At 58.1% G+C, this 12,192-nt stretch overlaps 1 protein-coding gene across 2 annotated transcripts in view; it reads left to right on the top strand.

Moving 5' to 3' along the window:
- Nucleotides 1-8,513: 8,513 nt before the first annotated feature.
- MOB2 (MOB kinase activator 2) overlaps nt 8,514-12,192 on the top strand; it is a 78,237-nt gene continuing 74,558 nt past the window's right edge. Inside the window, exon 1 of one of the 2 annotated variants that reach the window (XM_077862926.1) lies at nt 8,514-8,644. In XM_077862926.1, coding sequence (XP_077719052.1) covers nt 8,628-8,644 — 17 coding nt within the window. In that variant the 5' untranslated portion in view covers nt 8,514-8,627. The remainder of the gene's footprint in view (nt 8,645-12,192) is intronic. The other variant, XM_077862925.1, reaches the window with a different exon arrangement.

Here is a 12,192-nt window from a genome sequence, read left to right on the forward strand (position 1 = left end):
TGGGTGTGAGGGTAGAGGGAGGGGAGACTCATGGTTCTCCTACTGGGTGGAGGTGGTGGGAGGGGTGGTGAGCACATGCCAAGGGGCAATTCCTAACCCAGTTGGTCATTGACTTCCTGCCCCGAGATATGGTGACCCTGGGGCTTGGGTCCTCAAGGAGCATCCTGCAGGGTCTCCACCTGCTGCCTGCCAGGTACTCTCTACACCTTCTACACGGGGGGGTGGGGGGGGGGTGGGGGGGGCAGCAGAAGGCCTCACCTTCATCGGAAAGGATGGTTCTGAGGGTTGTGGGTAGGGCTATGAGGGGCTAGATGGGGTGGGGAGGAGCGCTGGTACTGCCTACCAGGCACTGGGACACAGGGTCCTGGGTTGGTGGGGGAAATCCCGCCAGTCTTGTTTCCTCCTTGTGCTGGGGCTCCTCTGCACCGGGTTCTCCAGTCCCACCCCTCCAAGCCAGCTCTGGCTGCTGAGAGAGGACCCTGCTGGGGTCAGGGCACCCCCATCCCCTGAAGGCAGGGTGGAGGCAGGACCCCCAGGGAGGCAGGATTTCCCCCAGGAGGAGAGGCAGGTGGGTGGGACCCCCTGATCCCCCTCCCTGGAAGCCAGGCGAGGGCCAGACCCCTGGAAGGCAGGCAGGAGCCAGCACTCCTGGGAGGTGGGGCGGGGCTAGGAACCCCGGGGGCGGGGCAGAGGCAGGAAGCTGGGCCTGATAGGGCACCTTGTGCGCCCCACCACCCTCTGCAGGCTCACACCTTCCCACCTTCCTGATTCCCCTTTCTGTGCTCAGGTCTAGAATGGGGGTCCCAGGGCCAGGGCAAGGCTAGAGTGAGGCAAGAGAGGCAGCTAGGCGGTCACTGTGACCCAGAGAGTGAGCGCCTCCTCACTTTTTGGCCCTGCCTGAGCCTCCCTTGTGGATCCCCTGGGGTTCCAGCCCCGAGCTGGGGGCCAGGGTGTCCTTTCACTAGCATGTAGTCATTGACACTCCTGCTGGGATTGACCAGCGCTGGGAGGAGCTGGAAACCTTGAGCAAACGCTCACATGCTCATCTTTTTTCGAAAAATTGAGAGAGCAGGGCCTGGGGTCCTAGGCAGCAATGGTCAGAGGGAGATCACCTTGGTCTTGGAGGCCCTTTGCTAATGAGACATGTGAAAACTTATATGGAAGTACACACCTTCATGAAGTCATTTCTTTTTTCTTTTTTCTTTTTTTTTTTAAGATTTTATTTATTTATTTGACAGTGAGTACAGGCAGGTGGGGTGTCAGTCGGTGGAAAGGGGAGAAGCAGGCCCCCTGCTGAATGGGCAGCTGGATGTGGACCTCAATCCCAAGACTCTGGGATCATGACCTGAGCTGAAGGCCAATGCTTCACTGACTGAACACCCCAGATGCCCCCATGAAGTGATTTCTTACTGACGTGGGCTGGATGGCAGAGCAAATAATAAAATGCAAAACATCCTCTTCTGTGGGAGAGAAGCTAGCCGGACATTCAGGGCCATGGAGTTATGGGACGGACTTCCCGCAATTTCTCTTCTGCTTCGAAGGGTCCAGGGAGAGGGTGTTCCTCTGGGCAGTGAAGGCCCAGAGGTAATGGAGGTTAGAAATGCCATTGAAAATCCCAAGTAGAGAGTCAAGTGAGTGGAACCCCAAGAGGCTGAGAACAGAAGGGAAAATCCAAGGTCTGCATTGGTGATTCATTCCTAAGAAAGAAGCTCGACTACCACCTTGGAAGCCAGTGTTTCCTTAGTGACAAGTCCCACGTAGATCAATGTAAGTCTTTGGGGAATTACTGAGCCCTGTCTATATCCCAGGGAAAGTGTGTCATATGTGTTGTGGGTCATGTCTAAGGAACCACCCCTGGCATGGGTTGAATTGTGTGCCCCAAGAGGATATGTGAGAGTCCTAAAGTACTGTGAAAGTCACCTTATTTGGAAATGGGGTCTTTGCAGAAGTAACCAAGGTAGGCGGGGGTCATAAGGGTGGGCCCTTATCCAACAACTGGTATCCTGGTGTCCTTATACAGTTTGGATGCAGACACAGAACCCATACACGGAGAAAGCAGTGTGAAGGGGGAAGCAGAGACCACAGTGAGTGAGGTGCCTCCAAGCCAAGGAACACCAGCCGTCCCCGGATAAGCAAATAAGAGCCTCCCCTGGATCTGCTGACACCTCAGTGCAGACTTCCGGCCCCCAGGACTGCAGAGGAAGACATTTCTGTGGTTTTCAGCCACCTGGTTTCTGGTCATTTGTCACAGCAGCCCTAGGGGACTGAGACAGCCTCCCACCCAAATCCCAGTTTGGTTTGTCTAAAGGTTAAGGCTGCGCACACACCAGCCTGAGGTGACGGCCAGGTCACCTGGGTCCGGGGGTTTTGGGGCACAGCCTCTGAACTTTGGCGTGAAAATGAGCCTTCAGATGGGAGGAAGCATGATAAGTCATTAATGTGAAAGGTCCTACTCTTCTTCAGACACCAGCCACCGTCAGGTAAGTAAGCAAGGTGGGTTTCTGGAGCAGAGGCATTGCTTGTCCCTGGTTCTCAGGGGACCTCCATTGGCCAGAGCTTTGAGTAGTCATCCGCATGCTCCAGGGAGGGAGGCTTGGAGGAGGAAGGAGCACCTGGTATGCCAGGTGTGACGTGGGTGGGAGACAGTGGGGGTGGTGACCAACCTAGGAGCTGATGCACCTGCCTTCTGGGCCTTCCAGGACTTGCCCTGCACCAGCTTGCTGAGCCACACCTATAAGACAGGGAGCTGAGGGCCCCTACCTGCAGGCTGCACATACAGCAGGAGACTGAAGTGACCCCAGGTGGTATGGATGTCTGGGCCCTGGCCCTAGCTGCTCCATGGACACCAGTCAGCACTGAGGCCAAATGCACCACAGAGGGGCTTCCTGCTCTCTGACAGGGAAAGGAGCCGAAGCCTGGAGGTCTCCAGAGGCAGCTCAGCTGCTGGTGCTTTGGAGGAGCCACTCTGCAGGTTGTTCCCGTGGGGGGCCCCGTCCACTGTTTCTCAAGACCCAGGGAGGAGCGCCCCACTGGGAAGTGGGACAGAGTGGGAAGATGGTGGGCTTGGGAGCAGAGGGCTCTGGCATCCCACCGCCTGCAGCTTGCTGAGGGACTTTTGGCAGTCTCTGACCCTCTGAGAGCCTCAGGGTCCTGCTGACAGTCACTCCCCAAATGGTGTGAGGTGTGAGCCACTGAGCGTGCACAAGGCAGCCGGCCCACGACAGGTCTGTGGGAGGGCACCTATGGTGTTAGCCAAAGGCTCAGAAGACCCAATGCTCCAGGAGGGATGGAGGGGCCGCCAACCCTGAAGCTCCCCTGGGACAGGCTTCCCACAGCACACTGCCAGGCTTCTCCGACAATGACACGCTGACCCTGGGTGGGGGTGGGTAGGGATGGAACAGGCTGTCTGAGCACTGCCCTGGCTCACCCTCAGCCTCACCTGGGACCGTACCCAGCACAGGGACTGGCTCAGAGGAGACAGGCAGGCTTTGTTCTCCAGCCTCCAGGGTGCAGAACAGGTGTCACGAGGACTGCCCTGTGCCCAGGGAAGGATGCTCAGCACTGACCCACTCTTGGGCAGGGGCCCGCTGGTGGCGGGGAATAAGCCCGAGGGACAGAGAGAGTCAGTGAAGGGAGGACCCAACAGGGCTCAGCTTCTGTCCCAGGTCAGCTGCTGAACAGAGACTCATCTCTCCCCGGAGTCTTGGCCATGCATCCATCCTTATGCTGGAAGTGTCTCCCTCCACCCCACAACAGAGGACTATTCCTTTGGGGGGAATTCCTGCAGGTCCCTGCCCAGGGCAAAGCACAGTTAGGAAAACCAAGCCCTGTTTCCCAGCCCAAGGACTCCTGGCTGGCAAGCCCCTTGGGATCCTGGCAGGAGGCAGGTGCCTGGTGAGAGGGGAGGTAGAGGACTGGTGCCTACAGTAGTAACAAAGCAACACAAACTTGGTGACTTAAAACAACAGAAATTTATTGTCTTGCAGTTCTGGAGATCAGAAACCCTGAAATCTTTGGTGGGGCAGGGCTGGTTCCTCCCAAGGCTGTGGATGAGGGTGAGGATGGGGCCCAGGCCTCCCCCGGCCTGAAGATGGCTGTCTTCTCCCTGGGTCTCATCTCACAGCCTTCCCTCTGCACTCCTGATTTCTCCTGTTTTATAAGGAGACCCATCATACTGGCTTAGGTACCCACCCTAGCCTCCAGGTCCTCCTCCTGACTGATTTAATCCACAATTACCCTCATTACAAGTAAGGTCCCATTCTGAGGTCATGGGGGCAGGGGAGCAGCCAGCATCCCTTGTCCCTGTCGTTGGTGTTAGTGTCTGACCTAGTATGTATCTTTCTTATTGTTCTTTCATCCCATCTCCTCCCAGCCGCCTGTAAGCTCCACAGGGGCAGAATTTTGTCTGCTTTGTCTACACTGTATTCTGCGCACCTCATGAGGGCTTGGCAAGCAGTCGGCACTCGGTACTTCTTTGCCAAGTGAATGAGGGCATGACGAGAAGGGAGGGCTAATTGAAAATCCTACATTTCCACCTCCCAGCTCAAAGGGACGGCACACACTTCACCTGCAGAGAAGGCCAGTCCTGAGCCCCACCGTCCCAGCCTAAGAGTCAAGAGGGACAGGGCTCCCGTCACTCTTCTACATCGTCTGTGCAGGAGATGGACACTGTGTTGCTGCAAGTTTAGAGACGTGATGATTCCAACGGCTGCTGTCTTCCAGATGTGATGCCCTTCCTGGAGCAAGTCAGCACATGTATGACTCAGCCGTGGCTCATGCAGACACGCCCTGCCTTGTCCCATAAACTGGGAAGCCGAGAGCTCTGTCCTTTTGGCGAGACTGCTGGTATGCCTCCACCTTCATGCCACAGGGTCAGATCATCACTTGTGTTTTCCACACAGCTCAGTCCACACAGACATTGGCTATCCCAGCATGCCTTGGGATTTCACACCACTCCACTGTATGGAGGATGTCCTGCCAGTAGGCCACGAAGCCCAGGATGCTGATAAAACATACGTGCTTGCCAGAGGGTTATTCCCCTTGACTTTAGGAACTCGGACACAGCTGTGTGAAATTTCAGGGGTTTAGTGGTCTGGGAAAGTCATGACATACCCTGCAAAGTCATGACATACCCTGCAAAGAAGACAAGCTTTTATATTTCAATCACCTGGACACCAGGAAGAAGACATACATTGTCCTGAGTGTATCAATGAAGCAGTTGCCTTTTAGCTTCACATAACAGGGACAGGAAAGAACAGTGACTTAATTGGGATTTTTTTCAATTAAAAGAAGTCCAGAGGCAGGAAGTTCAGGACTGCTGTGGTCGTTTCTGGAACCTCAGTGCTATCTCTATGCTCCGTTGTCATCCACATGCCTCATGGTCCAAGATGGCTACAAGATCTTTAGCCATCCCTCGCCTATTCTCAGTAGGAACCAGAAGATTGGACCAGGGCTGGGGGTAGAAAGGAAGGACTTCCTAGAAGCCACACAACCACTTCCACTGGCTACTCTGTCCACATGGGAAGCTGGGAGAAAGTGGAAGGGGGGAGGGTAAGGAAGAAGAAGATGAGAAAAAAGAGTAGGAGAAAGGGCATCACATGCCGTGTGATCTGAACTGTCCATTATGAACTGGGTGACACAGAGCTGTAAAGTGGGGTGTGCCCAGCAATACACCACCATCGAGGGAAAGGCCACTGACTTTGAGCTCAGGAAAAGTGCCATGAGCAGTTAGGTCATAATCCCGATATACCCAGTCATACCTGCCTGCCTCATCACCTTCAGCCTACACCTGTGAACTCGCCAAGTTTCTCATGACACATTTGGCAACATTATTATCCCCATCACATTAGTAAAGACACTGAGTCACAGGGACATCAAACAACTCGTCCAAGTCACCCAGGCAGTGAGTGGACGAGCAGGGATCTGACCCCCAGGCTCTGGAGGGGACGCAGGATTGCTGGCCCACAGTGGCGGCAGGAGAAAGATGGGTGGAGACTGCAGCACTTCCCTGGACCTCCATGTGCAAGGGCACTGGTTAGTGGATGGTCACAACAGGTGGGACCACCTGGAGTTCATATTCCTCGGGAACATGGTTTGGGTCACTGCCCTGGGTGGAGAGGCAGCCGGATGTGCACATTCTTCCCCTCAGAGTCATTACATATTAAGTTAATTCCCTTCTTCTTTCCTTTATCTGGCCTCATTGCTTGATCTCAGGTGGTGGCTGGTGCTAAAGTTTGCAATGGTTCCCCTCCCCCCCGCCCCCGAGTTTCACGATCATGAAGGCAGTCGAGGGAGAAAAGAGATCTCTGTGGATCCTGGCAATCGCCGATGAGACTCAGGCCCATTAGAAAGGTGTGAGTCGAGCTTAAGGACAGGACGGGCAGGTGCATGATGGTGCACAGAACGCCCCCCTCCCCCTTCGAAGTATAGGTGTGGAGAGAACGGAGTTAGTATAAGCGGCACAATGGGGTGGATCCTGGTGGTGGGTTCCACTCCTGGCCTCCTCCACTGGAATCTCCGCAGGAGTCCTCCCCTTGGCAGGTGGGGTCTGCCTCTTCCTCTAGGAACAGACGGCCTCCTGTTCAACCGCACACAGGGGAATGACCTAGGCTTCCCGGGCCCGGTAGCACCTGCCCCTCTCCGGCATCAGCACCGAGGGGTGTCGGTCCCTGGTGCCCAGCAGAGGCGGCAGCCCGCAGCTAGCAGTGTGGGCTGAGGGAGCTATGTTAGGTGGGACTTCCAGCGGGGCCACATCTTTCTTGCCTCAAGAACTTTAAAGGAAGGCAGCCCGTGCTGGCCGCTGCTCCTCGAAGTCACCCATGTTCGGGTTTGCCTCATTGGCTGTACCCGTGTCCCCAGCCCCCCATGGCTACTAGGGCAGCAGGGGTAACACGGTCCATGAGCTGCTCCTGCTGTGGGGATGGCGGGATGGTGGGGGCTCAGCATCAGCGGGCAGGTCATGGTCAGAGCATGGTCTCAGGGGCCCCCCAGCTCTCCAGGCCATGCTGCCAGCAGCCCTGTGTCCACCCATAAACAGTGTCCATGCTTTTTCTGTTGATGCCCCTGAGGGCATGATTCCTGAGTCCTCCTGAGTCTGGAAAGGAGGCAACATGGCAGCAGGAGACTTGATGGGGACAGGAGTTCTGGGGGAGCTCCTCTAAGAGTGAGGAGGGGACATAGCGGGCGCGGGGCACTGGCAGGTGCAGGGGGACAGTCCAGGCCAGGAAACAGTACAGGGTGCAGGGGGCAAGCCCAGAGTGTGTGGGGACATCTTTGGCGTGAGGGGACATCACAAGTGTGAGGGGACATCCTGGGTGTGAGGGGTCATCCCAGGTGTGAGAGGTCAGCCTGCAGTAAAGGGACATCCCGAGTGTGAGGGGTCAGCCCCGTGTGAGGGGTCAGCTTGGGTGTGAGGGGTCAGCCTGGTGTGAGGGGTCAACTCGGGTGTGAGGGGTCAGCCCGGGTGTGAGGGGTCAGCCTGGGTGTGAGGGGTCAGCCTGGTGTGAGGGATCAGCTCGGGTGTGAGGGGTCAGCCTGGGTGTGAGGGGTCAGCCCGGGTGTGAGGGGTCAGCCCCGTGTGAGGGGTCAGCTCGGGTGTGAGGGGTCAGCCTGGTGTGAGGGGTCAACTCGGGTGTGAGGGGTCAGCCCGGGTGTGAGGGGTGAGCTCGGGTGTGAGGGGTCAGCCCCGTGTGAGGGGTCAGCTCGGGTGTGAGGGGTCAGCCTGGGTGTGAGGGGTCAGCCCGGGTGTGAGGGGTCAGCCCGGTGTGAGGGGTCAGCTCGGGTGTGAGGGGTCAGCCTGGGTGTGAGGGGTCAGCCTGGTGTGAGGGGTCAGCTCGGGTGTGAGGGGTCAGCCTGGGTGTGAGGGGTCAGCCCGGTGTGAGGGGTCAGCTCGGGTGTGAGGGGTCAGCCCGGGTGTGAGGGGTCAGCCCGGGTGTGAGGGGTCAGCTCGGGTGTGAGGGGTCAGCTCGGTGTGAGGGGTCAGCTCAGGTGTGAGGGGTCAGCCCCGTGTGAGGGGTCAGCTCGGGTGTGAGGGGTCAGCCCCGTGTGAGGGGTCAGCTCCGGTGTGACGGGTCAGCCCCATGTGAGGGGTCAGCCCGGGTGTGAGGGGTCAGCCTCGGTGTGAGGGGTCAGCTCGGGTGTGAGGGGTCAGCCCCGTGTGAGGGGTCAGCCCGGTGTGAGGAGCCATCCCGGGTTGAGGGGCCATCCAGGGTTGAGGGGTCAGCCCGGGTGTGAGGGGCCATCCCGGGTTGAGGAGCCATCCAGGGTTGAGGGGACATCCCGGGTGTGAGGGGCCATCCCGGGTTGAGGAGCCATCCAGGGTTGAGGGGTCAGCCCGGGTGTGAGGGGCCATCCCGGGTTGAGGGGACATCCCGGGTGTGAGGGAACAGCCAGGAGGAGGGGCGAAGGGGAGGGGGATGGAAGGAGGAGGGGCGAAGGATCCCTGCAGGGCCGGTGGGGCCCCAGAGGCCTCGGGGACTACGTTTCCCGGCGGGTGGCGCGCTACCGCGTCACTTCCGGCGGCGCCCGTGGCGCGCGTGTGGGAGTGTGCGAGTGAGTGTTTACTTCCGGCCGCCGCCGCTGCCGCGGGCTGAGGGCCGAGCGTGTCGGGCGGCGGGCCCCGAGCAGCCATGGACTGGCTCATGGGGTGAGTCGGGCGGCCTGGCGGGCGGGCCGGGGCGGCGGCGGGGGGCGCGGGGCGCGCTGCGGGCGGCACGGGTCCAGGGCGTGGGGCCGGGGCGGAGCGGGCTGGGCGGGCGAGGGGCGTCTCCTCGGGGCCGGGGTCGCGGTCGCGGTCGCGGACGGGAGCCGCCGGGAGCGGGGCCGGGCGGCCTGTGCGGGACGCGCCCCCGCCCGAGCCTCTGGTGTCGGGGCCGCGGGGGGCGCGGCGGACGGCGGCCGCCGTGGCCGGGCGCCGCGGGGAAGCGGCTCCGCGGGAGGGAACTTTGCCGCCGGCCGGGAACGGCTGCGCGGAGCGAGGAGAAGCCGGCCGGCCGGGTGTCCTGGCGCGGCGCGGGGCCCGGGGGCGGGCGCGGGGAGGCCGCGGTGCGGGCGGCGGGCCGGAGGTGGAGAAGGAAGGGCGCCTCGGCCGGCTGGCCCTGCGCTGCGCGGTGCGTGCGGCGCCCTGGAGACGAGGGCGGCGAGGTGAACGTCACGGCCGCGGAAAGTTCTCCGACGGCAGTGCCCTGTGCAAGAAACTTTTCTGATTTTGAGGAACGGGGAGGGCAGGCGCTTCTCCCTCTCTGCTTAGCTCTCGTGGTCATCGCCCGTGGCCCGGGGCTGGGGGAAGTCCTGAAAGGCCGGGGCAGGGTCTCCCGCGTTTCCTTTCTGGGTCCGGGGGCTGCTGCGGGTGGCAGGGCGGAGGAGGGTGCCGTCAGGATCACGGAGGAGATGGGTGAGGCCCGTCCTGGCCCGCGGCGGCGGGGGTGGGGGTGGCTGGAGGCCCGTGAGAGGGACACCAGGGGAGATGAGCCCGCGAGGGCCGGGCGGATCCAGAGCGTGGCAGGGGCCGGCCTGGAGCCGGGGCGCAGAGGACCACCAGCTGGGCTGCCTCCCGGGAGAGGCTGACTGCCTGCCCAGCTCCGTGTTAGCTGTGTGACTTGAGGGGACCACTGCCCCTCCCCAGACCCGCTCCTTTAAAGTCTTCTGTGAGATGCAGTTTGTAGTGCATGTGCTGTAGGACTCTGGAAGGGTAAACCGAGGTAAGTCGCGGAAAGCACCTTGAACAGCGCTTGGTATTTGGTGAGCGTTGGCCACCGTTGGTGCGGAGGTAGGTTTTAGAGGAGGCCTTTGTAACCCACAGGCACCGAGCGTTGAGGGCAGGCAGCTGTGTTTGCTTTATTTCTGAATGGCAGAGGCTTTCTGCATTTATTGGGAGGGACTCCCTGGGAGGCCAGGCCACCTGGCCACCTGGCCTCCCAGGGAGTCTGTTTGAGGGAAGTAAACTACTGATCGGGTGGGTTGAATTCACGCTGCTTTGTTCCAGAAGACCGGGGTTGTTGAGAAGGCAGCCGATTGTTATTTTTGTCTGTGTGTGATGAGCATGTGTTCCTGTCCACGAGAAGCAGGTATTCTGTGCTGAAACCTGACTAGCATGCAGTCTTTTAAACTGACTGGGTTCTGTGCTTCGTGGACTTCCCTGTCATTGTGAGTATTCAGAAATGAACCCCACAGTTAGGCTGACCAGGGACTGGTTGTCGAGGCCTTCATCAAGACTTTGGGAAGCAGGCAGTCGTCTGGGTGAGGTTGGTGGAGCACTCACCTCCTGGGTCCCACGCTGAGGATGCTGGTCCAGGTGCTAGAGGAAGACAGCTCTGAAAGGGACACCGCCTGGAACTGCTGCTTCCGTGAGCCCCAGAGACGGAAGGAGTCTTTACTGTGCCTGGCTGTAAAATAGGCAGCTCTAAGGACACTAGAGATCTCAAAAGATGGATTACAGTGTTTGGTTATCCTTGTGTACGTATTTGTGAATTTAGTGCATTGCCCATTGGACATTGTGAATTATGAATTAACAGTTCCTTAATCCTGAATCCCCCGCCCTTTGTAAACAAAAGTGATATGATTTCAGTTGTCACATAGGGATGTTCCTCCAGAGCTTGTTTTCGAGGTGTTACCATAGGACATGAGAGCTGGGAGGGCCCGTGTGCTCTGTTCCTCCCACATGTTTACTGGGCATCTGCTGTGGGGGGGGGGGGGCGCTGAGGCCTCGACTTTCCAGCTGCAGAGTGAGCCAACAGCAGTGACCCCAGCTGGCCCTCCCTCTGGTCCTGCCCTCCTTGAGGATAGCCAGCCAGTGGCAGGTGAAGAGGGAGCTCCTCCTGCCAGGCACCTTTTGTGTGCTCTGTGCCGGGGCTTTAGTGAGCCATTAACCCTTTAACTGGTTTTCAACCTGGAAGAATTGAGGAAGTGTTATTCTTGACTATTTCTTGATATTTTTATTAATTCACACTGTTCATTATCAACCAGGTAGTTTGGAATACAGTTCTCTTTTTATGTTTTAAACTTATTTTTTTCCTTTTTTTTTTTTTTTTTAAAGAAAGAGTTTCTCTGTATTGGTTCATCTCAGGTGACAAAGTATGGACGGGCTGTAGTAGCAAACGCGGTTCCCGCCTCCTCTGCGGACAGCTATCGCAAGCAGAGCAGCGAATGGACGCACTTCCCTGTCACGGAAAGTGCTTTGCTGAGTAACACAAGCGGCCTTATCTGAGGAAAGGGAGGTCTTGCAGGAAACCTGCCGGGGGAAGCCAAGAATAACTCCAGCATGTTACAGCTTGCTGTTGGAGTTTGCTGGGACTTATTTGGAGAAAAATTTTATGATGTGTAGCATGTATCCATGTGTTTTATTGTATGTTTCTTTTGCTCGGCATGGTGAAAATTGGTGTACAGTAATTTCTCTTTCTTTTTGTAAAGAGTAGGTTTTTTTTAAAGACTTTATTTATTCATGAGAAACACAGAGAGAGGCATAGACATAGGTAGGGGGTTAAGCAGGCTCCCTGTGGAGAACCCGATGTGGGACTTGATCCCAGGACCCCAGGATCATGACCTGAGCCGAAGGTAGATGCTCAACCACTGAGCCACCCAGGCGTCCTATAAAGAGTAATTCCTAGCTTGAAAAAGGGTCACCATTTGTTTGGCCATCTCTTTGGTCCTTGGCCATCTTCATTCTGGACAGCTGATGACAGGATGGCGCCCTTGTCGCTGGAAAGGAAGTGAGCCCCAGAAGAGATGCTGCATGAGCAACATCAGATTTCCCCGTGCTCTGAGACCGCGCGAGGTGCCCCATGGCTCAGTGTGTGGTGGTGTGGGGGAAGCTTTTGTCTTATCCTAACTGACGGTGACAGGCATTTGTGAGCAGACGATAAAAGTGCAGTTTCATTTTTACCCAACAGACAGCTCAGTCCTAAAGTTTCCAAGCATCTGGGAATGTAGAAGAGGAAATGTACCTCCTCCCACTTCTGAGTCAGGGAGGGGGTTGGGGGTGGGTGCAGATCAGCCCTCCTACTGGTCCTGGGTGGGGCCCACAGGGGGTAGTTTGCAGGGCCACGCCCTCCCTGCGCCCTCTAGCCTGGGCCTGCAGCCAGGGCAGGAGCAGGCACACACCAGCCCCCTTCCTGGGGCTGCTGTTGCCCTGCTGCTCTTGAAGCAGAGATGAGCTGGGTGAGGTGTGTAACTGAGAGCTCCCCAGCTCTGGCCAGA

The sequence above is a fragment of the Canis aureus genome, chromosome 21 (genome assembly GCF_053574225.1).
Source record: "Canis aureus isolate CA01 chromosome 21, VMU_Caureus_v.1.0, whole genome shotgun sequence".
Taxonomy (NCBI): domain Eukaryota; kingdom Metazoa; phylum Chordata; class Mammalia; order Carnivora; family Canidae; genus Canis; species Canis aureus.